The sequence below is a fragment of the Musa acuminata genome, chromosome BXJ1-6, assembly GCF_036884655.1.
Source record: "Musa acuminata AAA Group cultivar baxijiao chromosome BXJ1-6, Cavendish_Baxijiao_AAA, whole genome shotgun sequence".
In the NCBI taxonomy this organism is placed as follows: Eukaryota; Viridiplantae; Streptophyta; class Magnoliopsida; order Zingiberales; family Musaceae; genus Musa; species Musa acuminata.
In genome coordinates, this window is record NC_088332.1 from 35,114,387 (window position 1) to 35,141,465 (window position 27,079).

The 27,079-nt window shown below is 40.3% G+C and overlaps 2 protein-coding genes and 1 long non-coding RNA gene across 3 annotated transcripts; 2 read left to right on the top strand and 1 right to left on the bottom strand.

The window, feature by feature from the left end:
* Window positions 1-1,644: 1,644 nt before the first annotated feature.
* Window positions 1,645-12,820, top strand: LOC135676742 (uncharacterized). Its single transcript, XR_010514397.1, has 3 exons — window positions 1,645-2,032; window positions 11,981-12,350; window positions 12,446-12,820. It is a non-coding gene; the product is annotated as an uncharacterized LOC135676742 (long non-coding RNA).
* Window positions 12,821-23,036: 10,216 nt separating this feature from the next.
* LOC135677506 (bidirectional sugar transporter SWEET14-like) lies at window positions 23,037-24,468 on the top strand. The gene is made up of 6 exons (XM_065189864.1): window positions 23,037-23,091; window positions 23,331-23,367; window positions 23,468-23,678; window positions 23,765-23,926; window positions 24,004-24,123; window positions 24,214-24,468. The coding sequence occupies exons 1-6, from the start codon at window positions 23,037-23,039 to the stop codon at window positions 24,466-24,468; spliced, it is 840 nt and encodes a 279-aa protein (XP_065045936.1).
* A 1,449-nt stretch (window positions 24,469-25,917) lies between these two features.
* LOC103988917 (glutaredoxin-C5-like) lies at window positions 25,918-26,872 on the bottom strand. Its single transcript, XM_009407603.3, has one exon. The coding sequence runs from the start codon at window positions 26,846-26,848 to the stop codon at window positions 26,438-26,440; it is 411 nt and encodes a 136-aa protein (XP_009405878.1). The 5' UTR covers window positions 26,849-26,872; the 3' UTR covers window positions 25,918-26,437.
* Between the last annotated feature and the right edge of the window lie 207 nt (window positions 26,873-27,079).

Sequence of the window (27,079 nt, forward strand, 5' to 3'; positions counted from 1 at the left end):
CTTTCATACTCTCTTAAGTAAGAAAGATTGGGGTATTTATAGACCCTAAATGGCTTAAAAAATTAGAGTCAAATTTTAAATTCCTGTGATTTCGGGGTATTGGTGGTACCATCGCTTATGCTAGGCGGTACCATCGCCTGCAGCATTGACACTAGGTGATATTACAGTCTAATTTGGTGGTATCACCACCTGATATAGTCTGAAAGACAGACTATGTCTGGGTGGTACTACCGCCCAAACTAGAGGTACCATCGCTTGACACAATCTATGAGACTATGTGTAGACTGTACCATTGCCCAGTAGTGTCACTGCTTAGCCCTTTTATGGGTGACCAATGGACTTTTCACTTGGTCTAAAACAGCCCCAACTTAGGTCCAATTGGTCCTTAATTGAGTTAACGTTGTTTCTCCCTAAAACTGACTCAATTAGACCTAAACTAACTCGATCTAAATACACGATTATAAGCATGAATCATATATTGTCTAGTATGTCATTGGTTCATCCGGTGTTTCGTCTGATCCTTCAACACATCGTTCTCTCCTTTGGTGTATTGCCTAATTAGCATGTTGACTCCTATAACTTCTGATCTCCTTGGCGCAATATCCGATCCTTTGGCCCGATGCCCAAACTCATGGCACGAAGTCCTTCTACTAGTACATCGACTGATCCTTTGGCTCGATGTCTAATCTCCTGACATGTTTTACTCCGACCCAATCTAATTTCTCCTGCTTTAATCGATTTACCTTTTATGATTGAAATTAGTCCTACGTCACTCAAAACATAAATTAGATCGTAAACTCATCAATTGATTTCATCATCAAAATCCGAGATTCAACAAGCCAAATTCCTCATCTTCGCTATGTGGAACTCATGATGCATATCTTCCAAATGCTAGTCTATATGTTGGAGTCGTGCCACTAGGGTGTACTCCAAGTCCATCAATTGGGTTTTAGACTTAGGCATCATCGATTATAGGTGGCGAGACTCATTGAACTTGACAGTGGGGGACCTCGAGAGCCCATCAATTGGGAGGTCAATTAATTGAGGAGGTTTTGGGGCAACCTGCATCTAGCCAAGGTGCCTTAGTAGGCATCTGGGTTATACCTAATTATTGCTATTGAGGAGCAGGCATCGATTGCACTAGTTGTGGGTGTAGAGAGATAACTAACTACATTATTCCTACAAGTGTTTAAACCTCTCGAGCGAGGTTCAAGAAGACCTCTATTGAGACAAACATATAGGTTGGGGTTTCCATCAGCAAAGAGAGGCTAGGGTCATTGCATAACCATTAGTATCACATCAGGGTTTGCATTGAAGTAGAAGTGCCAAAAGTTAGAACTGTCGATAGTTGCCCATCATGGGTGAAGGTGCTATAGGTCAACGACCAAATGCCTTTGCTCGAGCGCTTACTGAGTGGGGGTTAGTGAGATGTTGGTCTTGCAATATAGGCTCCTCCTAGTGCCAAAATGATCACGTGGATATCGGAGATTAAGACTTAGTTTTGGCCCAGATGTGCAAAAGTCCTGTGGTGGTTGAGAATATGATTTATATTTTTACCAAGAAGTTAACCTATTAGAGTGTGATCTTTTAAGCTCAAGGGCCCATTTATCTTATCAGATCTCTAAGATCAGACCAGACCGGACCGGAACGGCCCAAAGCCTATTTGAAATCGAAATTGATCGCCGTCCTCCGAATCCCTGACGCCCGCCGCATCCAAATTCGTCGTCTTTCCCATGGCTGGTGAGTCGACGGAGGCAGTCTCCCGCTAGACGTTCTTTTTAGCCTACCGCGCGGCCACCGCCTAATAATGGACCAGCGTGAGTGATGAGGAACTCCTACGCCGGTCGCGTGACGGCGTCCCACGGCCAATAACCTACCCTTGGAGACTGTGAAGTCGATCCCAGCAAGGCAACGGAAGGCGCCGCGTCCCGCGCAGATTGGGATCGAAGATTTGTTCATCCTCAAGTTTAAATGTGCGAGCTTTTTGTGTCAAAGAATGCCCTTTTTCATGCATCTATAAGATTATCAGATAGTAAGCAAAGATTCCTTTGATTAATATATTTACAAGTGACGCCTTTCTAATTTTCCGGTTGTCCTATTTGTCTGCTATTAGTAGTTTTACATGAAGAATAATTTGGTTAAACACCCATTTGATCCTTGTATAGTGAAACGCTTCTTTTCTTTGATTAATGTGAAACCTTGACAAGTCCACATGAAATGGAGTTGCACACCTCCTTTCCAAATTTAATAGCTATGTTTAATTGAAGTTGTTATGATTGAAGTATCGAATATGTTAATTCATTTTATACAATGCATTATGGATAATTCATTTTGGAAATGACAAGGAAGGTGGTTCTCAGCTTTCTTAGATCAGTACTTGGATGCCGAATATTTTCTCTTTTACGAACTCTTTGTTTTTCCTTTAAAATGCTTTCATATTATCCATTTGCAAGAATTAAACTGACATTACTGGACCCCATAATGGTGCTATAATTTCAATAATCAGTGTCGGTCTCAATTGCATTATGTGATTACTGGATATGAAAAATTTTGTCAAAACAGAAAAAAGCCTACAGTTCTCCACTCTCCCTAAAAATTACAAATAGTTCTTATGATCCTGATGTGGATTTTTGTTGTACCTCCATTTTTTATAAAATTTTTGATAGAGAGTCATCTAGTTTTACGAAGGATTTCAGAAAAGTTTAATCTATTGAAAATTAAAAATTCTTTTAGTCTTTCAAGGGACTCTTTTTGTATTGACTGTACTCTTTTATTAAGTGCTCTCATATACTATTTAGATATCCTAGAAGTCATATGTTTTATTTCTAAAAGGTATACTAATTCCCTAAGAGATTACTCTTGGGAACCATTGCCTTCATTGATTATACTATGGCTCGTAAACCCCTATAAATAATGGAGTTTGTCAATGGATGACTTACTTCAAACTTGAATGAAAAGAATTGCATCTTCTTAAGTTTCTTACCCTCCTCTCTTATCACATACTCTTTCTTTCTCTTCTCTTCTCTTTCTCTCTACTTTCATACTCCGTTCTATATCAATTTAGTACCAGAACCTATCAAGAAACTTGCCTTGTACTCTATTGGGTTCCAACTAGCACCGCTAACGTCAACTCCTTAGGTGTGGAATTGAACTTTAAGACAATTGTCCCTATGGAATTGGTAGACCACATAGCTCTCAGTGCTAAGTAAATTTTTGAAAACTTTACTAATATTTTTTTGTTGGAAAGAAAATTCATATATTTTACTAGATCATGGTTTTCATCGCTTCTCCCCATGTTTTCTCTTTTTTTTTTTTATCACTCTCTCTTTCTCCTTTAGCTACAACTACAATACTACTAAAATTTGAACCCTTGGAAGTTGTCCAATTTAAAACCAAAACAAAAAGTGAGGAAAAAAAGTGAACCATTTGAAACATTACATTTCTATCTTGTGCATTGTAACAATTAACAATCTCATTACTAAAAGGTGATTTGTCGATAGCATTATCAGTGATTGAAAAGGCGCTCGGGCGTTCGCCTAGGCGCTCGGGCGAGGCGAGGTGAGGCCTGAGCGCCTCGCTAATCTCCCAGGTGCCGCGCTTCGAACAGGCGCCGCCTGAGCGCTCGCCCGAGCCCAGGCGCTGGGCGCTTCTGGTGAGCGCCTAGGTAAACCAAGGCGACCGAACCAAGATTTTAGGTCTGGTTCGGTTGGTTAGTTGGTTCCATCGAACCAACTAAACCGATATAACCCTTCCCAACCCTAACTTGCTGCCGCTGCCACACCCGATCCCGATCTCGATCTCGCTGCTCGCCGTTGTCGCTGCTGGCAAACGTTGTCATTGTCGCTGTTCGCCGCTGTCGCTGCTCGCAAACGCTGCCTCTGTCGCCGCTCGCGCCTCCCGCTGCTTGTCGCTCCTATCGTCGCTCGTCGCTGTCACTGCTCGCAAACGCTGCCTTTGTCGCCGCTCGCGCCTCCCGCTGCTCGCCGCTGTTGCTGCTCGCAAACGCTGCCTCTATCGCCGCTCGCGCCTCCCGTTGCTCGTCGCTCCTGCTCCCGCTGCCGCTGCTCACCGCTGTCGCTGTCGCCGCTCGCGCTTCCCGCTGCTCGTCACTCCCGCTCCCTTTCCCGCTGCCGCTGTTACTGCCGTTGCTCGCCGCTCGCCGCTGCTTCCTCGTTTCTCAGTCAACAGGCTCAGTATACAGTATACTGTTAATATTAAGTTTATTTGAAATGATTAATTTTTAATAGTGTTAATAGATTTTCTTAATTTAATAGCATATTTTTATTTAAAATTTTAAATAATTATATTTATTAATTATATTATATATTTTTATATTTTAGCGCCTTGCTTCGCTCAGGCGAGCGCTTGGGCGAGCGCCTAGCGCCTCGGGCGTTTTTGGACCTTGGCGCCTAGCGCTTTTTAAATCACTGAGCATTATAATCATAACTCGGTGAGATGAAAACCAAATCAATTCTGATGAATCTCTAAACCAACAGAGTGAGGTAGACACCCTTAGGACCAAGCTAGTAGATCATGATATAATATTGAACCAGTTATGTGATCAAATGACCCAGGTCCTAATAGTTGTCCAACACCTTGAAATATGACCTATGAATAAGGAGGTTGATGAGTCAGTTAGGCGATACGTCCATTCTCCATAATTTATAGTCTCAAATCAAGGAATTTTAGCTACTCCCCAAGTCCCAATTTAAACAAATATTAGGTCCACCTATAGAGCATCTATTCATAATCATACTTCAATAATTCTTGATGACCAAGCTTTTGGCCTTAATAATGAATTCCTAGAACATACTAGAAATCCGCAAACCCGAGCAATGGGCCAATGAGTTTGGTTTGCTGACAATTTGGGGGAAATGGCTAGAAGAGTCAAAATGGATTTGCTGGACTCTAATAGTATGTTTGACCCAGATGTATTTGTTGATTGGTTAGATAGCATATAAGACTTCTTTGAGCAGTATGAAATGATTAATATTGAACATATACAATTTGTAAAAATGAAACTACTTGGGTTCGTTAAGAAATATTGGTAACATATCCAATGTAGTCTCAAACACCATCAAGAGCCACCCATCACTCATTGGGAAGTCATAAAACAAAAACTTAAAGAAAAATATTTGCCAACCTATTTTCGAAGTTAACAGGTTGAATAATTATTAAACCTTAAACTGTTGAATTCTTGTATGGTAGAGTATTTGGCCTGATTTGAGAAACTTTTACTTAAGTATAGAATAGAAGATGAACAAATCATCACTGTTCCAAGATTTGCTAATGGGTTAAGATATGAAATCCAATGAGAAGTCTCTCTTAGTTTCCCTGACACCATGGAGGAAGCTTCTCGATGAGCTCTTGAGATTAAAAAGTACATCAAACTTTATCCAATTCGTCGAGCATCTTCCCAGTCTCTCGATAATAGAACTATTTCCCAATCTACCCCAAGTAGTGGCTCTATTAAGTTAAAAATCACACTACTAGCAACAATCTTGACCAAATCATGAATCGTCCAACTCGTTCAATTACTGATTCTCAAACTAGTTTGTTTTTAATTCAGTGTCATTACTGTCATAATAGAGGTCACATTACCTCTCATCCTCAACGTATTCTTATCTTAAAAGTAGTTGAACTTGAAGCTTGCTCAGGTGATAAAAATGAACTAGAAATTGAAGATGCCCATGTTAATGTTGTTCATATTATTTTCTCTACTGCTTGTAATTCCAATGAGTAGAAGAAGACAAGTATCTTCTATATTTGTATCTGAAATGGGGAAAGAACTTACAAATTGATTATTGATGGGGGTAGCAATATGAATGTAGTCTCAAGATCTGCTATCAAGAGACTAAACCTTAAGGTAAAGTCACATCCGACACCATTCAAAGTAGCTTGGGTTGATAAAATCACTCTACCTATGATCGAGAGATGCTTGGTATCAATTAAAATGGGTGATTACCAATATGAGATTTACTGTGATGTCCTATCAATGGACGTTGCCCATATTTTTTTAGGTTGGCTTTGGTTGATAACCTTGATGTGACCAATTGCGGGAGAATAAACATGTATGTCTTTCGATACAAAGGCAAAAACATTATCCTATGACCAACAAAATCATTAGAAAAGGACAAAATAGGAACTTCCAAGTATCTTCCACAAGCCCCTACTATCAGGGACTCCATTTACTGGTACCTTAATCTTTTGAAATAAAGAGTTTAGATAATAAATTTTGTGTGGTCATCATTGCTAGAGAAATTCTTAGCTCTTGCATTATTCCTGACTCAACTCTTGAGGTTAAATCCTTATTAGATGAATATTCTGATGTCATACCCTCAGAATTACCAAGTAAGCTACCACCCTTACAATAAATTCAATATGCCATTGACCCTCTCCCAGGATTGTATCTCCCTAATCTCTCACATTATAGAATGAATCCTAACGAAGAGAGTCAAGTTAGGTAAACAAGTTGAAGAACTTTTGGGTAAAGGCTTTGTACAACATAGCTTCAGTCCTTACATTGTCCCTGCCTTATTAACCCCTAAGAAAGAGAGGTCGTGGAGGATGTGTGTGGATAGCCGAGTGATCAACAAATAACAATCAAATATTGCTTCTCAATTCCTTAACTTGAGGATATGTTAGACCTTCTCGTTGGATCTAATTGATTTTCGAAACCTGGCCTAAGAAGCGGATACCACCAAATTCGTGTTAGACCTAGTGATGGCCTATACGAATGGTAGTCATGTCCTTTAGTCTATCCAATGCCCCAAGCACTTTCATACGCTTCATGAACCAAGTTTTACAACCCTACATAGGTAAATTTATTGTAGTCTACTTTGATGATATCTTGATCTTTAGTAAGACCAAAGAGAATCATGTAGAACATCTTTGATAGGTTCTTACTACCTTTCGAGTTGCTAAGCTCTATGTCAATCTGAAAAAAATGTTCGTTCATACAAACCCATGTCCTATTCCTAGGCTTCATAATTTCTGCCCAAGGTGTTGCCACTAATCCAAAAAAAATCAGCATCATTTTAGAATGGCCTAAGCCTAAAGCCTTTTTTGAGGTTCAAAGCTTCCAAGGATTAGTCTTTTTTTATAAGAGATTCATTAGAGGGTTTAGTTCTATCATGGCACCTATCATTGATTGCCTAAAGAAATGTAAGTTTTCTTGGACCTTGGCTACTACTACTAAAGCCTTTGCTGACATTAAAACGAAAATGACCATCGTTCCTGTTCTTAGGCACCCTGACCTTAGTAAACCTTTTAAAGTCACTTGTGATGCCTTTAGTATAGGCATTAGGAAGAATTCTTAGTCAAGAGGGTCAACCTTTCACCTTTTCAGTGAGAAACTCAATGATGCAAAAGAATATTATTTTACATATGATAAAGAATTCTATGTGATTATACAATATCTTAGGTATTGGCGATATTACCTTCTGCTGCAATAGTTTGTCTTGTTGTCTAACCACGAGGCCCTAAGGTACTTAAATACCTAAAAGAAGTTAAATGCTCCACAAGTGGGTTGAGTTTCTCAATGAATAATCTTTTGTAATTAATCATTGTTCTGGCACTCAAAATAAAGCTGTTGATGCCCTTAGTAGAATTTCTACAATCCTTTCTACCATGAGTATCAAGGTCATGGGATTCGTGCGATAAAAGAAAGTATACCTAATGTCTAGAATTTAGTCACATATATTGAGAAGTTCAAGACGGAAACCATCATAAAAGTACATATTTCATTATTAGGAATGGTTATCTTTTTCGATCTACTAGATTGAGTGTTCTCTGATCCTCCTTCCGAGACTTTTTGTTTAGGAAATGCACATGGGTGGATTAGCAGGTCACTTAGGTTGAGACAAGACTATTGCATTGGTCAAGGATAGATTTTATTGGCCTTCCTTAAAGCGAGATGTTACTCGAGTGGTGTCGCAATGTTATATCTATCAAATTGCCAAAACTCATAAACAAAATGCTATCCTATACACCCCATTGCCCATTCCGCATTCACCATGTTAAGATGTGAGTTTAGATTGCCTTTGGACTTCCTAAAACATCATGTCACCATGACTCTATTCTGGTTATTATTGATCGATTTTAAAAAATAACCCACTTTATCCCATGTAACAAGCCAACGTTGCCTCACATATTGCTAAATTATTTTTTCGAGAAGTGGTTAAATTACATGGCTTGCCTTTAACCATAGTGTCAGATAGGGATACGAAATTTGTTAGCTACTTTTGAAAAACTTTGTGAAAACTGTTTAACACAATATTGAAATTTTCTTCTCCCTTCACCCCCAGACTAATGGCCAAACTAAGGTTGTTAATCATTCCTTGGGAAATCTTCTTAGATGTTTAGTTGGCAAGAAACCTATAAACTAGGACTTAACCTTACCCATTGTAAAATTTACATACAATAACTCAGTCAAACTATCATCGGCGATACTTCTCGCACCCTCATTGACCTTATACCTCTTTCACTTAACTATCGTGCCTTAGAACCAACATACTTTTTCGCTCAACATATTCATGATTTGCATGTTGAGATTCAACATAAAATTGTCCTAAGTAATGAAAGTTATGAACTTGCTACAATGGTTCACCTTACCAATTCGTATTGGTATACCGATCGACTATCGATATGGTTCGTATTGATGTATTGACACATGGTATGGTGGGGCATAACGACAGACTAGTATGTATTACCCATATCGATCCCCTATCGGACCGATACATATTGCCCATACTTGATAGTATGTCATGGTAAGACGAACCTTACTTGTTGCTAATGCATATTGTAGATGTCAAGAGTTTTAAGTTGGCGATTATGCCTTGATTCATGTTCAGAGATTCCCTAAAAATTCTTTCAAAAAATTGCATGCTCGTGCTATTGGTCCTTTCCCCATTATCCAAAAATTGGGATATAATACATATATCCTCGATTTGCTTCTAACTTAAATATTAGTTTAGTTTTTAATATAGATGATTTAACTCTATAATATGATACTTTTGAGCCTCCTTCTCTGTCTATCAGTGTTTCTGCGATGGCAATCCTCTCAAAGCACCAATTCTCCCACAACACAAGGCTAACGTAGAGTTCATTCTTGATGATCACCTTGTTATGTCTTCTTTCAGCATTACTCAACACTTTCTTGTCAAGTGGCATAATTGTCCAGCTTCTTATGCCACTTGGATTACTCTAGAGGAACTTTGTAACTTTGTACTAGACTTAATTAGACTAGTACCTTGCAAATCACTCTCCGGGTTCGAGTTCTTTTCCACCAGGGGAGAATGATGGAGAATCATCTAGTTTTACAAAGGATTTTAGAAAAGTTTATTCTAGACAAAGAAATCAATAAAATATCATCAATTAGTTGGCGTAGAAATTCTAAGAATTATGTTGAAAATTAAAGTCTTTTAGTCTTTCTAGGGACTCCTTTTATATTAAATACACTCTTGTATTAAGCGTACTTATTTACTATTTAGGTATCTTAGAAGTTATATTTTAGATTTATAAAAGGCATACTAATTCCCTAAGAGATTACTCTTGAGAATCTTTGCCTCCGTTGATTATACTAAGGCTCCTAAACCCTTATAATAGTGGAGCTTGTGATTGGATAACTTCATATTTGAATGAAAAGAATTACATCTTTTTTAGTCTCTTACCCTCCTCTCATATCTCACACTTCTCTTTCTTTCTCTTCCCCTCTCTTTCTTTGTACTTTCCTACTCTGTTTTACATCAATTTCTTATTCTGTTCCAAGTTTTGTTTAAGTGCAATATTATACATGAAGCATATGTTAGTTATGTAAAAAATTATAGCTTCTTATCCATGAAGGTGAGCCTTGGCACGTGAGGTCTCCTTTGTGACTTTATTGATTAAGGTTTAAGTCCTAGAAATAATGCCTATAGGGGTAAGTATCCGTTAAACCTAGGAGCCTTATACACTTGTTTCATCATTTTTTGTAATTTATAGTCTTTATCTTGATTTAAGATGTATTCCAAACCCCATGAAATATTCTTTGTTTTTGGTCTATCTACACAGAATTTGCATCTAGTTTGTGATACCTGTTTCCATTAAGGTGATAGGGGATATAGTCAAATCAAACTTTAAACAAGTATTGGTGATAACTTTCCTATAACAGCGAGAGGCTATAGTCACACCAAACTTCAAACAAGGATTGGTGACATTTAAAATCATTGGAGGATACTCACCACTAATGATTCAGAAACTGGAATCCTATTTGTAAAATAATCACTATATGTGATGGGAGATCTCACTTGCATATTTGGTGGAATGAATACCTGTACAGAATGCAACTATCAAATCATCTAGCTAATTATAAGTCATTGCTGCTGTCATGCTGCATTGAGCATGTAGATTACATAAATATAGAAAGATACCAATGTATATATATGCATGGATTTGACCACAATCAGTCTCGAGTCAGATTTTTCGAATCTTGGCCACCTTACGCACTATTTAGTTCAAAAACACTGCTTGACAATGGGTTGTGATATAATTCTATGTTGGTTTACCATGCAACACTTTGCCTCCCATTCCAGCGAGGTGACATGGCAGAGATTGAGATCAGGAAAGTGCTGATCTGACCAAACCATATCTTTCTTTTAGTTGAGTCACATCTTATAAGAGGACGTAGTGTCATGGTATCCACCCTAGTCTCATTTTCTCCTCACTAATTGAGGGAACCAGATATCGAAGAAAAAAATAATTGATACCCCTCGATCTATTCTATTGACTTGATATTAGTTGTGATTTTGTAGACAGTCCATATATAACCAGAAAAATTTTCATTGGTTTTGGATTCAATCATGAAACTTTTTGCTACTTATCAGCTATAGACCCTAATCTAAACCTAAAACTTGTGTGGTTAGCATACAAGTGCAGGATCAGAAATGGGGGTCAAGAAATGAAACCACTTCAGGAGTAAACAGTGTTTGACAAGAGTAAAGATAATCTCTGCAATTAAAGATACATTTGCATTCATGTGCAGTCGTTGAGTGTTGAATTTAGAAAATTAGTGCCTGTACGACAGATTTTCATGCATCAATCTTTGGACTTGGTCCCGGCAAAGGCAAGAGCATGTCTGTTTGATAGGTGGTAAGGAGCACTTCTGTTTGAAACTAAAATAGAACAAAATTTGAGTTTGAACCATTTAATTGTCAACAGCAGAACCTTATGATATAAGATATGTGCTAAGTTTAGCTTCTGTTGACTGCAGTAAGACATCCTTTACGCATGATGTGCTTCTTTTTGTCCAATTCTAGACATTTGTAATGGCTTTGATTTTGTTCTGAGCTATTAATTATTGTCACTAATCATGCTTCTTTTTTGGAATCCATGCACAATAAGGAAATTCCTTGTGTATATTTGAGGTTGGTCATTCTTTCTTGGCATTCTCTGCAGTTGGGATGTTCAACAAGTTGGTAATTTCTTTTGCTTTATGTTTATGAGTTTCCAAATTAAGAAAATGGGATACCTTCATGCTTGTCCTCGGACAAATAATATAAAGGCCTGATGCTGGCAAAATTCTTCGGCTGCATTGTTTACTTCTATCGTCACAACTGTTTGTGTAACTCTCCTAAAATCTATTATGTGAGAGTCAAATGATTCAATGGAATGGATGGCAGCAGTGGACGCTATCTAAGTTACAGATAGGGTATTACATTTCAAATAAAGCATGATCTAGAACTGAAATTATATGGTAATTGTGTTTCCTGAAATTAGTTAGTGTTATCAACTTCATGTGATTAATACAACATTAGAGATGTGTCTATGATGGAGATTCAAGAAGTGTGTAACCAACTACGAGGTAATTCAAGAATTCAGACTACCTAATCTCCTCATGAAAGAACTGTTGTTGAATGGAATCAAGTCTGTAAAAGGTTAATTTGAGCTTTTGAAATTATTCTTCCTAAAAGAAGACATGTTTGTTAATGGTTTGCAAATTTAGATATTGCAGGTTGTGCCTTGGCTAAGCTCAAACATGCACTCACCACCAATCCTAATGGGACAATGCATTCCTTAATCAAGGGCGCTTCATGTTGTATTAGATGTACTCAGGCTGGGAATTCGAAAAGCATTGAATTATGACAACATGTTCCATTGGGAAGTAACATATATATGCTTTCAGTGGAGGAGAATCAATGATTGCTCCCATTACTAAGCTTTGCTGATCTCACAGTTTGTGAAATTTCTCAAAAGGAGTAGTGATGGCTGGCGTCTGGGATAGGGTTTGCTGAATTCAGAAGAGCTGACAAGAAGCTACAAGTAGTAGCAGGGTAAGGAGGGATAAGAACAAGATGGAAGATAGGGATCAAAAGGTTTGTTTGTGGCCACATTTCCTTGAAGACAGGCATGATTCTGCATTCAGTGATGCATTTGTAATTATTTTTTATTGACCACCATCCAATGGCAGGCCAAGATAGTTCCTTCTCCAGGACGAAGATAATTCCATTGTAGCAAAAGAAGGATAAGAAGACAAAAGTGCATGAAGATGCTTATCACTGGGTGCTGCTCATGGTGTGATGAGGTAACCCATTTGGTTCCTCTACCAACAATGTGTGAGGTTTTTGGGGCTCCCAATTCTGCCACTTGATGGCACATAAGAAGATATTTAGCCATGATCTTCTCCTTTGCTCTTTTTTTTTGCTCCCTTGGAACAAGATATTGCAACACTTGCTGCATATTTGCTTTGTACCTTCTCTTTTCTTATTCCCCCCTCTTGTTCTGCTGGTGAAATAATTCCACACCTGGGATCACTAAGTTTCATGTATTTTATATTACTTATTTAGTAGCGTTTGTCTTTAGTTGACATTGTCTATTTAAAATGCCCAATTATGCTAAATAAATAGATTAGTTTATGATATCTTCTTTTTATTATTTTCATTGCAACAAGGAGTATGAGGCTAGAAGTAGGCTTATCAAAGACAACAGAGAGAGTGAAGAAGAAGAAAAATAAAAATACTTCAGGAAGAAAAAAATGTTCTTTATAATAGAGCGTTAATTAAGTATTGACAAATTAAATCGTTATTCGTTTTATTTTTTTTTTCCTATGATATTCTCTTTCACTTATTTGTTTAAGTATTTGATAAAGACAACTAAATATATGAAGAGCACAAATTTCTCGCCATACAAACTCTATCACTTAGATCTTTCATCATATCATGCGTCGTAAACGACATGATCCATCATCTTATGATCGTATCAAATTTATCCTCGATATTTATTTTAAATAATAAAAAACAATTTTTTTATTTCAGGGAAAATCAAAATTTGAAGAATATTCGAAGTTTAAAATTTTAACCCTAAAATATAACTTGTTATGCTATAACTCTGATGTCTAAATATCAAATTATTATAATAATGTAAGAGTTTGAGCTCCATGAGAGGCACTCAGATACAGCTGTTGCTTCTTCGTTTGCATCATGTCGTTCCGGTGGCAATGGTGCTTTGACCCAAACCAAAATGTGTGGCAACCCTAAGATTGAAGAGAGATAATAAATTGAAAGATATGTATTTTCCTTATAAATATTTAAAAAATAAATTTTTCAAAGGATGCAACCACTTTTCCCAATTTTTCACATTATTTTCCTACCTTTAAATTCCTATCAACAAATTAACATGTCATTTTGAATTTGTATATATACATGTATATATAGTTATGGAGTTATATTTCACAAAATAAATTTATTCAAGAATTAGAAAAATATAAAGACATATATAGGGAAAGAAACCAGTCTGTAAACTGGTAGCCAATTTTGCTAAAATCATTAGTATTTCTAACATATGGAAAAGGATTTGTCTCCAAATCTATAGCTTTTATTTTTAAAAAATAAAAAAAAATTATTATATTAAATAATATATGATGCTCGCATTGTGAATTTGAATATAAAAATTATTACTTGCTTAATAATATATTAATCAATTCGGATGTTTCAATGCAGATATATAGCTGTTATAGTTTCATGGTACCATTGCATTTACTCGATTAATGAAATCATAGTTATCTTTTAAGAAAAAGAATTAAAAGTTTGCAAATTAGTTATTTTTTGATTTGGAAGAAAGAAAACAAAGAGAGAAGGTACAGAACAAAACCGAGGAAATCTTGGTTCCTTAGGGCATGTATGCATGGGTCTAAGAAGAGAAAAGTGATGGGAATCTAAGATTTAAGTCACCCTCCAACATCGAAAATTAAAACACAAATCTTCTTCTCATCCATTATGATGGAAAATTAAAACATAAATCTCATTCTCATCCGACAAGAAGATAAGCTTCTTCGACAAGGAAAGTAATTACAAGCTTTCTTCCCATCCTTTATGACAAGGAAGACAATCACAAACTTTATTCTCATCTATTATGATGAGAAAGTCAATCACAAAAGATATCTTAAACTTAATACAAGAGACTCTTTTGAATTACTCAAATCTACATTTGGGGGACATCGGATTACTAACTTGAGCGTTAGAGAGATCGGGTTGGAAAATCCCTCTCAACCTCAATCTTCATGTAGGTGGCACATCGGGAGAACAATATTTTCACATTGGAGATATTTAGACTATATCGAGCTAACCAATATGTCTATGATATTTTTCACTAATATTTTGGTATAGAATGAGGGCTTAATATCGTAAGAATATCCATCTACCAACCCTCTTAACGAACGCTCAAGTGAGGAGGCCCTACCCAAACCTTTAGTACTTTTACTCAAGGGGGGCAACAACCACCCTTTCTATATGTGGATAAATCCATCTCATGCATAAATACCGATGCAATATGGGAGTCTGTTTAACGATCCTGAGTCACCTACTTGTCCCCACTAAGGTGTTCCTAAACCTCACCCAACAAGTGCATATACTAATTGGCATCATGCAAGCTAATATTTCACTCTTGCCCCAACTAGCCCAACAGGCAATGTCACCATCTCAGTCGTAGACAGCAGCTCAACCACCACTACCACTGGCACCCACTAGCACCTATATCTAATAAGAGACCCCAACAAGATAAAAGAGGATAGTGAAGTGATACCATGCCCCAATTCGTGGATAAGATATCGTTATTCAACCAGCGATCCTCCTCAATAGTAGAGGCTGAGCACATCGACTGTGACGACCTGGTCGACCACCATAGCACTCGAGCTCACACCAACTAGGACTCCGGTGGTGGTGATGATAGCAAGTCCATCACCCTTGGCTAGCTCTTCATCCCATAGCTCCCGAGCTAATGCTAACTAGGACTCTGAAGGCGATAATGGTGACATAGTTGATGACCATGTTGATTGATGCCCACGCGATCAGCAGCAACGTCACCAAGAGCGATGGCCACCCTAATCGATCTTAACTCCGAAGGTGATGGTGGAAATAAGTCAATCACCCTCGGCCAGCTCTTCAAGTGCACCGACGATACACATAGCAACAGTATCACCGAGAGCAATGGCTATGCCTCCTTAGAGCACCATGTCCTCGAGCTTGATGACTTTACCCTCGGAGGTAGTGCCGACAATCACTTAGCCTCCCGCCCCATCCCTTTTGTCCTTACCATTGACCTCACCACTAGAGGCAATCTCTAAGACTAAGATGCTATTGAATTCCATCTTTAGTGAGGCAAGGGAAGGGGAGATCTTCACAATGTTAGGGGCAAGTGGCTCCAACAAGTCCACCCTGATCAATGCCCTTGTGAACAACATCATGTGGGAGAGCCTACAAGGTTCTATCACTCTCAACGATGAGAAGCTCGATGGGTAGTTCCTCAAGGTGATATCTACTTATATCATGGAGGACAACCTCCTATACCCCATGCTCACCATGGAAGAGACCATGATGTTCTTCGTGGAGTTTTGACTATTGCAGTCGTTGGCCACCTCGAAGAAGAAGAGCTGAGTACAAGCACTCATCAACTAGCTCAGCCTCCAGTCCGTCACTGAGACCATCATCAGCGAAAAGATCCACCATGACGTCTCCGATGGAGATCATCATCATGTGCCGATCAAAATCAAAATCCAACATGGTGAAGAGAAGATTTGAAGCCCACCATAGCGAGAAGACCCGAGATCCACTATGGTAGAGAAGGGATGTGAAATTTGTTACGACAAAAAGAAGATTTGAAGCCCACCATGACAGGAAGTTCCGAGATTCGCTACGGCAAAGAAGGGATATGAAATATACCACAATGAAAAGAAGATTCTTAAAGTCCGCCACGACGGGAAGACCCAAAATCCACTATGGCAGAGAAGGGATATGAAATCTAATATAGCATAAAGAATATTTGAAGCCCTCTATAGCGGGAAGACCCAAGATTTGCTATGGCAAAGAAGCGACATAAAATTCATGATAGTGGAAAGTAGATTTGAAACCCACCATAACAAAAAGACTAGAGATCTACTAAGACAAAGAAGGGATGGAAATATGTCATAGTCAAAAGAAGATTTGAAGGCTGCCATGGTAGGAAGACTCAAGATCCACTAAAGTGGAAAAGGGACATGAAATCCATCATGACAAAAAAAAGATTTGAAACCCACCATGGTGGAAAGACCCGGGATCTACTAAGGTGAAGAAGGGATATGAAATCCATGATGGCAAAAAGTAAATTTGAAGCCTGCAACGATGGGAAGACTCGAGATCCGCTATGGCGGAGAAGGGATATGGAATCCTCCACAGAGGAAAGAAGATTTGAAGTTTGCCATAGCAGGAAGACTAGAGATCCACTACGACAAAGAAGGGACAAGAAATCTATCACAATAGAAGAAAGATTTGAAACCCGCCACGATGGGAAGACCCAAGATTCGCTATAACAAAGGCACAATGCCAAATGCACTAAAGATGTGTAAGTCAGAAAAACCCAACCTGCATGAAAAGAAATCCACTCCGGTAAAGACACAAAGCCAAATGTGCCCGAGACACATGAATTAAGAAAACCTGACCTGTGCCAAGAAAAATCTACTATGGCAGAGGTGCAAGGTCAAATGCGCTTGAGATGCGTAAGTCGATAAAACCCAACGCATGCCAAGATAAATCTACTATGGCTTAGGCGCAAGGCCAAATGTGCCCAAGACGCATGAGTCAGGAAAACTCAGCCCACACTAAGATAAATTTGCTACGATGAAGGTGCAAGGCCAAATGCTCTCGAGATGCATGAGTTGAGAAACCCAGACTAGCGCAAAGATAAATCTACTATGGTGGAGGCACAAGGCCAAATACGCCTGAGATGCATGAGTCAGAAAAACCTGACTCGCACCAAGATAAATCTATTACAATGGAGGAATAAGGCCAAACATACCTAAGATGCGAGTCGAGAAAATCGAACCCGTATGAAGATAAATCCTTTATAGTGGAGGCACAAGGCTAAATGCATCGGAGACATGTGAGTCAGGGAAACCTAACCTATATGAAGAGATATCTGTTATGGCGAAGGTATAAAGCCAAATGTGCTCGAGATACATGAGTTAGGAAAAATAGATCTATGTGAAGAGAAATCTACTACGGTGGAGGTGCAACGCTAAATGCGCCCGAGACCTATGAGTCGGGAAAACCCAACCCACGTTAGATAAATATGCAATAATAAAGGCGAAGGTCAAATGCGTTTGAGATGCTAAGTTAAGAAAATCCAACCGACACCAAGATAAATCCACTATGATGGAGACGTAAAGCCAAATACACCCGAGATGCATAAGTCCAAGAAACCCAACCCACGCTAAAAGAAATCCACCATGATAGAGGCATAAGGACAAATGCACTCGAGATGTGTGAGTCGGGAAAACCCAACCCACGGCAAGATAAATCCACTACGATAGAGGCATAAGGCCAAATGTACCCGAGATACATAAGTCTGGAAAACCCAACATGCGCTAAGATAAATCCATTACAGTGAAAACACAAGGCCAAATGCATCCAAGACACATGATGCTAGTCATAGGTGCCCAGCAAGCCAATCACGTGAGTGATGGCACGTGTGACTTGATACAGAATCTTTTTGCTTATTATATTTTGGCATATATCACTTTATAACTATTGCATAAATGTATACATATATTGTGATGTCCTTGGATTTGTGCAATGGGAATCGGATCGTGATGAGATCACGATAATGAGATCGATTCACCTTTAAACACATATCCTAAATAATCCCGGTCATAGGTTACTCGAGAGGGACATCGTGATAACTGGATAGACTGGTGTGCTGTATACCCGTCCATATGATGGATGCAGCTGGTCTCATAGCTGCTCGTGTAGGGACATTAGGGATACAGTACAGGTGCTCATTGGAGAATGAGATCACTGATTGATCCGCTTACGGAATGCTGGATGGTTGATGATGCCTTATTGTCAGACAGCGATTCCGTAATCCTAGTGGTGTATCTGGTCCTTAGACTTGAGACACCAAGGATGTCCTGTATGAGTGCTCCACTCTTTGATACTAGACTTATAGGTTTGGCTGTCCCAGATCTAGTACAACTGGTCATTGGGAGTGGTAGTCGACCTTACGAGGGCTATTGAGTGTCGATAGAGGATCATCCACTCTCGGCGTCATGAGAGGAATATCCCATGTGTTCTTGCTCAGACAAATCCCTGGCCAGGGTCATTTGGGTTGAGAGAGAAAGAGTTCTCCGGGAGAATCCGATTAGAGCGAGACTCGAGTAGAAACCGTATGGGTCTGACAACACCATGCTCGATATACGGTCTCTGGGATATTAGATGGATGAGGGATTATAGGTACACGGTAATTGAGGACAGACAGGTCCAATGGATTGGATTCCCCTGTATCGTCTAGGGACTACGGCGTAGTGGCCTAGTACTTCCGTAGTCGATGAGTCAAGTGAATTATTACAGAGATAATATTCACTGAGTTAGAAGGAGTTCTGATAGGTATGACTCACGGTCAGCTCGATATTGGGCCTAGAGGGTCACACACATATGGTAGGCATTGCGATGAGTAGAGGTTCGGATATGAGATATCTGACGGAGCCCTTGTCTTATTGGATGCAGATCCAATACCCACTAGGGGAGGACCCATTAGAGTTTGACAGGGGACCTCTATAAATATGAGGGATTCAGAGCCTCATAGGCTAGAGCCTTTGCTTGCCTTTCCTATTCTCCTCTTCCTCTCCACCTCAAAGCAGGCCTGGAGTCTTGAGGAGCGTCGTCGCAACCCTGCTGTGTGGATCACCGCTAGAGAGGAGGACGCTTGACCTCCTTCACCCTCTCCTAAGGATCTGCAAGGAAACAGGGATATACGATCTCCCTAGGTAACACAATCTACTCTATACGCAGTTTTATGTTTCGCGGATTTTTCGCACCAATCTTCGCACGACGACGAACATCTTTTTGGGAATCGGGGATTTTGTTTTCTTGTTCTTCCGCTGCGCATGTGATGTCGCCCCCATGATTTCCCAACACATGAGTTAGGAAAGCCCGACCTGCACTAAGATAAATCCACTATGACGGAAGTAAAAGACCAAATGCGCCCGAGATATGTGAGTTAAAAAAACCCAACTTGTGCTAAGATAAATTCGCTCTGGCCAAAGCATAATACCAAATACACCCGAGGCATGTAAGTCACAAAAACCCGACCTACGTGAAGAGAAATCCACTATGATATAGGTGCAAAGACAAATGTGCTTGAGACACATGAGTTAGGAAAACCCAACCAACACCAAGATAAATCACCTACGAAGGAGGCGCAAGGCCAAATGCACCCGAGAGGCATAAGTCGAGAAAACTTGGCATGTGCAAGATAAAATCGTTATGGTGGAGGTAGAAAGCCAAATGCGCCCAAGATGTATAAGTAAAGAAAACAGTGTGAAGAGAAATCCGCTACGACGGAGACACAAAGCCAAATGTGGTTGATACGCGTGAGTCAGGAAAATTTGATCTACTTTAAGATAAATCCGCTACAATGGAGGAATAAGGTCGAATGTGCTCGAAAGGCATGAGTTGAGAAAACCTGTCTCATCTCAAAGATAAATCCACTATGATGGAGGCACAAGAACAAATACGCTCGAGATATGTAAGTAAAAAAAAACTTAACTCGTACTAAGATAAATCTACTTCGACGAAGGCATAGGGCCAAATGCACCCAAGAGGCATAAATCAGAAAATCTCGACCTACGCCAAGATAAATCATCTATGGTAGAGACACAAGGTCAAATGTACCTGAGACATGTGATTCAGAAAAACTGAACCTGCGTCAAGATAAATCTATTACAATGGAGACACTAGGTCAAATGCGCTCAAGACACGTAACTTAGAAAAGCTCAACTCATGTGAAAAAAAATCTGCTATGATAGAGGCATAAAGATAAATGCGCCCAAGACACGTGAGCTAGGAAAGCCCAACGTACACTGAGATAAATCTGCTACGGTAGAGTCATAAGGCCAAATATGCCTAAGACGCGTGAGTTGGGAAAATCCGACCTACACCAAAATAAATCCTTTATAACGTAGGTGTAAGAACAAATGCGCTTGAGACGCATGAGTCGAGAAAGCTTGTCCCATGCCGAGATAAATCCACTACCGTATAAGCATAAGGACAAATGTACCCCAAATACGTAAGTTTAGAAAACCCAACTCATGCCAAGATAAATCTGCTATGATGGAGATGTAAGGCCAAATATGCCTAAGATGATTAAGTTGGGAAAATCCGACTCATGTAAAGAGAAATATACTATGTTGGAGGTGCAAAGTCAAATGTGCTCGATATGCATGAGTTAGGAAAACCCATCCTGCACTAAGATAAATCTACTATAAAAGAAGCGCAAGGCTAAATACGCTTGAGACACGTAAGTTGAGAAAACCCATCCCATCCCAAGATAAATCCACTATGATAGAGGCATAAGGACAAATGCGCCCGAGACGTGTAAGTCGAGAAAACCCAACCTGCAACTAGATAATTCCATTATAGCGAAAATACAAGGCCAAATGTGCCCAAGAGACATGAGTCAAAAAAACCTAACCTGGGCCAAGATAAATCTGCTATGGCAAAGGTGCAAAACCAAATGCACCTGAGACATGTGAGTCGGGAAAACTGAACCCACGCCAAGATAAATCTACTACAACGGAGGTACTAAGCCAAATGTGCCTGAGACGCATAAGTTAGGAAAGCCCAACCCGTGTAAAGAGAAATTTGCTATGGTAGAGATGCAAAGCCAAATGCGCCCGAGACATATGAATTAATAAACCCAACTCGCACTAAGATAAATCTGCTTCGATGGAAGCACAAGGCCAAATGCACCCGAGATGTGTAAGTCAAAAAATCTCGACCCATGCCAAGGTAAATCTACTACGGTGTAGGCGTAAGACCAAATGTGCCCAAGATGTGTAAGTAAAGAATACTCAACTTACATGAAGAAAAATATGTTATGGAGACACAAAACCAAATGTACTCGAGACACATAAGTCAGGAAAATATGTGCCAAGATAAACTTGCTACGATGAAGGCACAAGGCCAACTACACCTGAGACGTATAAGTTGGAAAAAATCGTCTCCCACCAAGATAAATCCAATACAACGAAACCACAAGGACAAATGTGCCTGAGATGCGTAAGTTAGGAAAACTCAACCCGCACTAAGATAAATCTACTATAACAAATACGTAAGGCCAAATGCACTTAAGATACGTAAGTTAGAAAAACCTAACCTGTATAAAGAGAAATCTACTATGGCGAAGGCACAAAGCTAAATACGCCCGAGATGCATGAGTCAACTAACTCACGCTAAAATAAATTCGCTACGATAGAGGCATAAGACCAAATTCATTTGAGATGTATGAGTCGAGAAAATTCAACCCGTGCTAAGATAAATCCACCACAATAAAGGCACAAGGCCAAATACACCCCAAATACATGAGTTGGGAAAACTCGATTCACACCTAGATAAATACATTATGGCGGAGATATAAAACCAAATTCGTTTGAAATTCATGAGTTGAGAAAACTTGACCTGCACCATAATAAATCCACTATGGCAAAGCCGTAAAGCCAGATGCACCTGAAATGCATGAGTCGAGAAACCCAAACTGATGTCAAGAGAAATCCGCTATAGTAGAAACATAAGCCCAATGTGCTCGAAACACCTGAATTGGGAAAACTCAACTCACAAGATGAGATCTCGAATGCTCCCATGTTAAACAGACTATATGACATGCTTCGAACCCCTCTTGCAAGAGCCCCGAAGCACTCCTTTGGAGGGGGGACAAATGATAGGGAATTTATTATCATTTGACATGTGATTGCTATGTAAGATCCAAGTTACCCTCCACTCATCTGCCTACATGACGAAAATTCAAAGTAAGAAAACATAAGTTGTATTCTCGTCCATTATAATAAGAAAGAATCACAAATTTTTTACTTATCCATTATGACAAGAAAGACTTTTTTTTCATCCTTTATGATAAGAAAGATTATTACAAGCCTACTTCTCATCCATTATGACGACGAATGCATCTTAAACCAAAGGGACTCCTTTTAAACTACTCAAACCTATATTTTGAGATCTTAGATTACTAATTTGAGCATCGAAAGGATCGGGTCGGGAAACCCCTGATCTCGATCTTCATGCAAGTGGCATATCGGGAGCACGATATTTTCACCTCGAGAGAATGATATTTCTACCTCAGGAGCTCGATATCCTTATTTTGAGGACATAATGAATATTTCTGCACATATAGGTATAATCTACGTCAAGTTGTTCAGAACATCAATAATATTTTTCCCAAATAACACAATGCAAACACCACTGCATGGCTCCTTTTCCCACATAGTCAGTAATGTAACTTAAATACGATCTCTTACTTACCTACATGCAGCTTGTCATGCGATTACGTATTTCCATGTTGTTTTGAGGATAAGCTAATTGTTCGACGTGATTGATAAGTTCACTGTTCACTCCCTCCTCCCTATAAAATGGCCTTCGTCATTCCGCATTCCCCAAGCACTCAGGCCCGCTGCGAGCCACTTTGGAGGGTTTCCTTCTCAAGGAGATTTCACTTCCTTTTAGTGCTCGCCATATACTAGAGAGATGGCAGCTGGGTTATCCTGGGACCGTCCTTGGGCGTTCACCTTTGGCATCCTAGGTAAAATCTCTCTTTCCCTATTTGTATGGAGCTCAATGGTGATTACTGCTGTCTTCATGGTTGGATCTCTCTCTAATGATGATGCAAAATGGTGCAGTTTTATGAAGTGGAATCATATTATATTATAAAGCAAATCAAAGCATAGCCATCATATTATATTAATCCTCAAGTTTTTGTTGTGTCAATACTGCTTTTGGTTTGATGAGATCACTAACACCAGCATTGGCTTTGATCGAAAGGTAACATCATCTCCTTCATGGTGTACCTGGCGCCACTGTGAACATCTTCTTCCTCACTTCTTCTTTTTCCATTCAACCTTGTTTATGCCAGGCATTAATTGTAGTGATCTTACTGGTCTCAATCAACGCCAATGCAGGCCGACATTCTATCGCGTGTACAAGAGGAAGTCCACCGAAGGGTTTCAGTCGGTGCCGTACGTGGTTGCTCTCTTCAGTGCCATGCTATGGATCTCCTACGCGTTCCTCAAGACCGAGGCTTGCCTGCTCATCACCATCAACTCAGTCGGCTGCCCCATCGAGACCGTCTACATCGTCGTCTACTTCGTCTACGCGCCGAAGGCGGCAAAGGTACACAGAGCGTAGGAGCGGGAATTTGTTGAGGCCGGCAATTAACACTATCCATCTCCGATGAAGTGTTTGTCTCTATGTTGCAGATCTTTACTGCGAAGCTGGTTCTTCTCGTCATCGTCGCCATGTTCGGGTTGATTCTTCTGCTGACTCTGCTGCTGTCAGAGGGCGCGAAGCGAGTTGAAATTCTCGGATGGATCTGCGTGAGCTTCTCCGTCAGCGTCTTCGTGGCTCCCCTAAGCGTCATTGTGAGTTCGACATGCGCCAATGCAACGCCTTGGTAAGCAGTTAGTGTGGCAAACTAACGCACTCCGTGTTTGCTCAGAGGCTCGTCATACGGACAAAGAGCGTGGAGTTCATGCCGTTCTCACTCTCCTTCTTCCTCACGTTGAGCGCGGTCGTCTGGTTCGCGTACGGCTTATTGATCAGGGATTTATACGTCTCGGTAATTTCATCAAACACCTACATTTAGCTGCTTCGATCGCACTGTAGCACCAGATCACTCTATCTTCTTCCCCTTCTTCCTGCTCCATAGCTGCCCAATGTGCTGGGGTTTATCTTCGGGATCCTGCAAATGGCGCTCTACGTAGCATACAAGGACAGGAAGAAGGTCGCCGTCGTCGAGCAGGAGCCGCCGGAGCACGTCCTACCGATCACAAATCGTGACACGGCCCAGAAGGCCGTGGAGGTCCATCGGACGGTCGAAACTCATGGCGAAGACAAGGTGGGAGACGGAGATCAGAAGGAGATTGATGAGAACAAGGAAGTAATGGCTTCTGTTGAGGTCTGATAGCAGTCGAGTGGCATGGCCATTGGTTGATTAGCTTCATGCCGTGCCTCCGGACTCTTAAGAAGGTTGTGTATGTTGTCAGTGAAGTGTAAGTTGTGAAGGTAACTCTGGTCTTTGCAGTCAGTATAAGTAATGGTAGCTTCTTGTAGTTATATGTATGCATGAAGAAATAAAAACTATTCCTCTATCATGATCCTTTTTATTAGACTTGTGGGATGAGGTGGCGATTAAAATTTGACACTGCCATCATCTCCAAGAATAATCTTATTTTAGCTTACAACAACAATGTTCAAATTTGGACATATCACAACCAGCATATATACACTGATGCACACATGCCTAAAGATGACTTTTATTTTAAAGATGATGTTAGATCTCAGTCTTGTAAGAGACTACTATATATGTTACATATCCACAGGGAGATCCAATAACGGGCAAAGTCAGAAGAAACACCATATTGGGCCGGGTCGAATTATGGGTGGCAAATTGGATCCATTAAATAGGTAATATGGATCCGGGTCAACAAAAGATATCGGATGCTCGGTTGAATTATGGGTGAAGACGAAATTTGATCGATCTTGATATCCGTATATGTTGCTGTTCTGGATATATGGAATTGAACGATGTTATTTATATATCTCAGATCAAATATTCCTGACAACAAAACCAATGAAAAATGGTTTTTTTTTCAAAGTAGTCCTCCATATCTTTTGAGATGTGAAATTATGGTAACCAATCCAAGGAAAAGATTGATTTTGGCGATGCATTATGCCATATATATAACATATGTTTGTGAAAGCCAAACATACACAATGATGAAAAATATGTGAGGAACCCATAAAGAGAGAGAGAGAGAGAGAGAGAGAGAGAGAGAGAGAGAGAGAGAGAGAGAGAGAGAGAGAGAGGAAGGTGATTAGATCCCAGCAGAATTTTTCTCTAAATTAAAATAAAAAGAGAGATTTCCATATAAATTAAAAAATGTGAGGGGCTAAAACAGGAAAAAAACACTAGTGCTGGAATCGATGTGCCACACGTTCTCGTGGAGATGCGTGCCTTTGGATCCGGAGTGCCCGGCCCGTTGGTGTAGGTGGCACATCAAGACACGCGGCGGATTTTCATTGGTCCCGACGCCGACAACGATGTCCCCCCATGCCACCTTCCTTCGCACAAACGTGGGAGTTGGTGGTCTGGTCGTTGATGACGTTCTCTCTCTCTCTCTCTCTCTCTCTCTCTCTCTCTCTCTCTCTCTCTCTCTCCGCAAACTGAAGATTTCGACCACATTCCTCCTCGCTCTTCTTCAAAGAAGGAATATCGTGCTCTTGATTTCAATGGAGCAGCATTTTCCCAACATATCGTATGATTTCAATGCTCTCGATCACGAGGAAGCTCGTGTTCTTTCAGTAACTCAAAACTCACTGTGCCCCAGAGTCATAAGCTTGAAATTAAAAGGTAGGAAGAAGAAGTTTAAATAGCAGTTCATTTTGACTCGTCAAGCAAAAGTTCAGGACAGATCCATGATATAAATTAACTAGAGAGATGACAAGTACTGCATTTGGATGAACTCGGAGAAGGAAACAATCCATTTGGCCAGTTTTTGCTCAACACTCAAGAAGTTTCTATACATATGATCAGCATCACTATCATGCATGTCAAACCCCACATGATCACGAAAACCCAGAAGAAAAAGGAAGAAAATTATAGAAGAAGGTAATACAAGCAAAGCCTTTGCATATCAATCATCTTGTACCCAAAATGGAGGACCCAAAAAACCAACCTCCCTTCCCTCTCTCTCGCACAAACACACACACACGCATTCTCTCTCTCTTTCTCTCTCTTTTAAACCTTGTTAAGTAACCAATATTAGATAGAAAACGAAGTCATATTAAATGAAAAAGTTGGTAATCTGTAGCTGCATTATAAGAGGAAGACGCGAACCGATCATACCGTTCGTGGTTTTGAGGCGGTGGGTTCAGAGCCAGAGAGCGCCGGCATCCTTGAGGAGGGGCACGAGGGTGCCGTTGATGTGGGCGGCCATGACCCGGTCCATGGCCCCCACCAGCTTCCCGCCGATGAACACCACAGGCACGGCGGCGCTTCCTGCCACTGCCGCTCCTCCGCCACCAAGGATCCGAGCGAGGGCGCGCTCCATCTCCCCGCCGCGCGGGTCCTCGTCCAGCTCCACTACCATGGGGCTCACCCCCATGCCGCAGAAGAGCCGCTTCACTGCGTGGCACATGCAGCAGGTGCTGACGCTGAAGATGACGACCGCGCTCTCCCCCGCCAGCCGCTCCACCCGCTCCAGCGCGTCCATCGTCGCCCCTCTCGCCGCAGCCACGTAACCCCACGCCTCAGCCGCTGCCGACGCCGCCTGATAATGCATCCTTCTGTGAAGATTCTAAACAAGATGAGCTCAAAGGAGAGATGGAATGGCTGAAGCCTGCGCCGGATTATTTATAGAAGGCAGGAGGTACATTCTGGGAACAAAAAAACAAAGTTGGCGAAGGGTAGAGTGGGAAGTTTGTGAAAACAACCGTCAAGTATTAGTTCATTTAAAAGGAAACTGCTGCTATATTTATATCTTCTCCAACTTTCATATATTATGCTCATATGG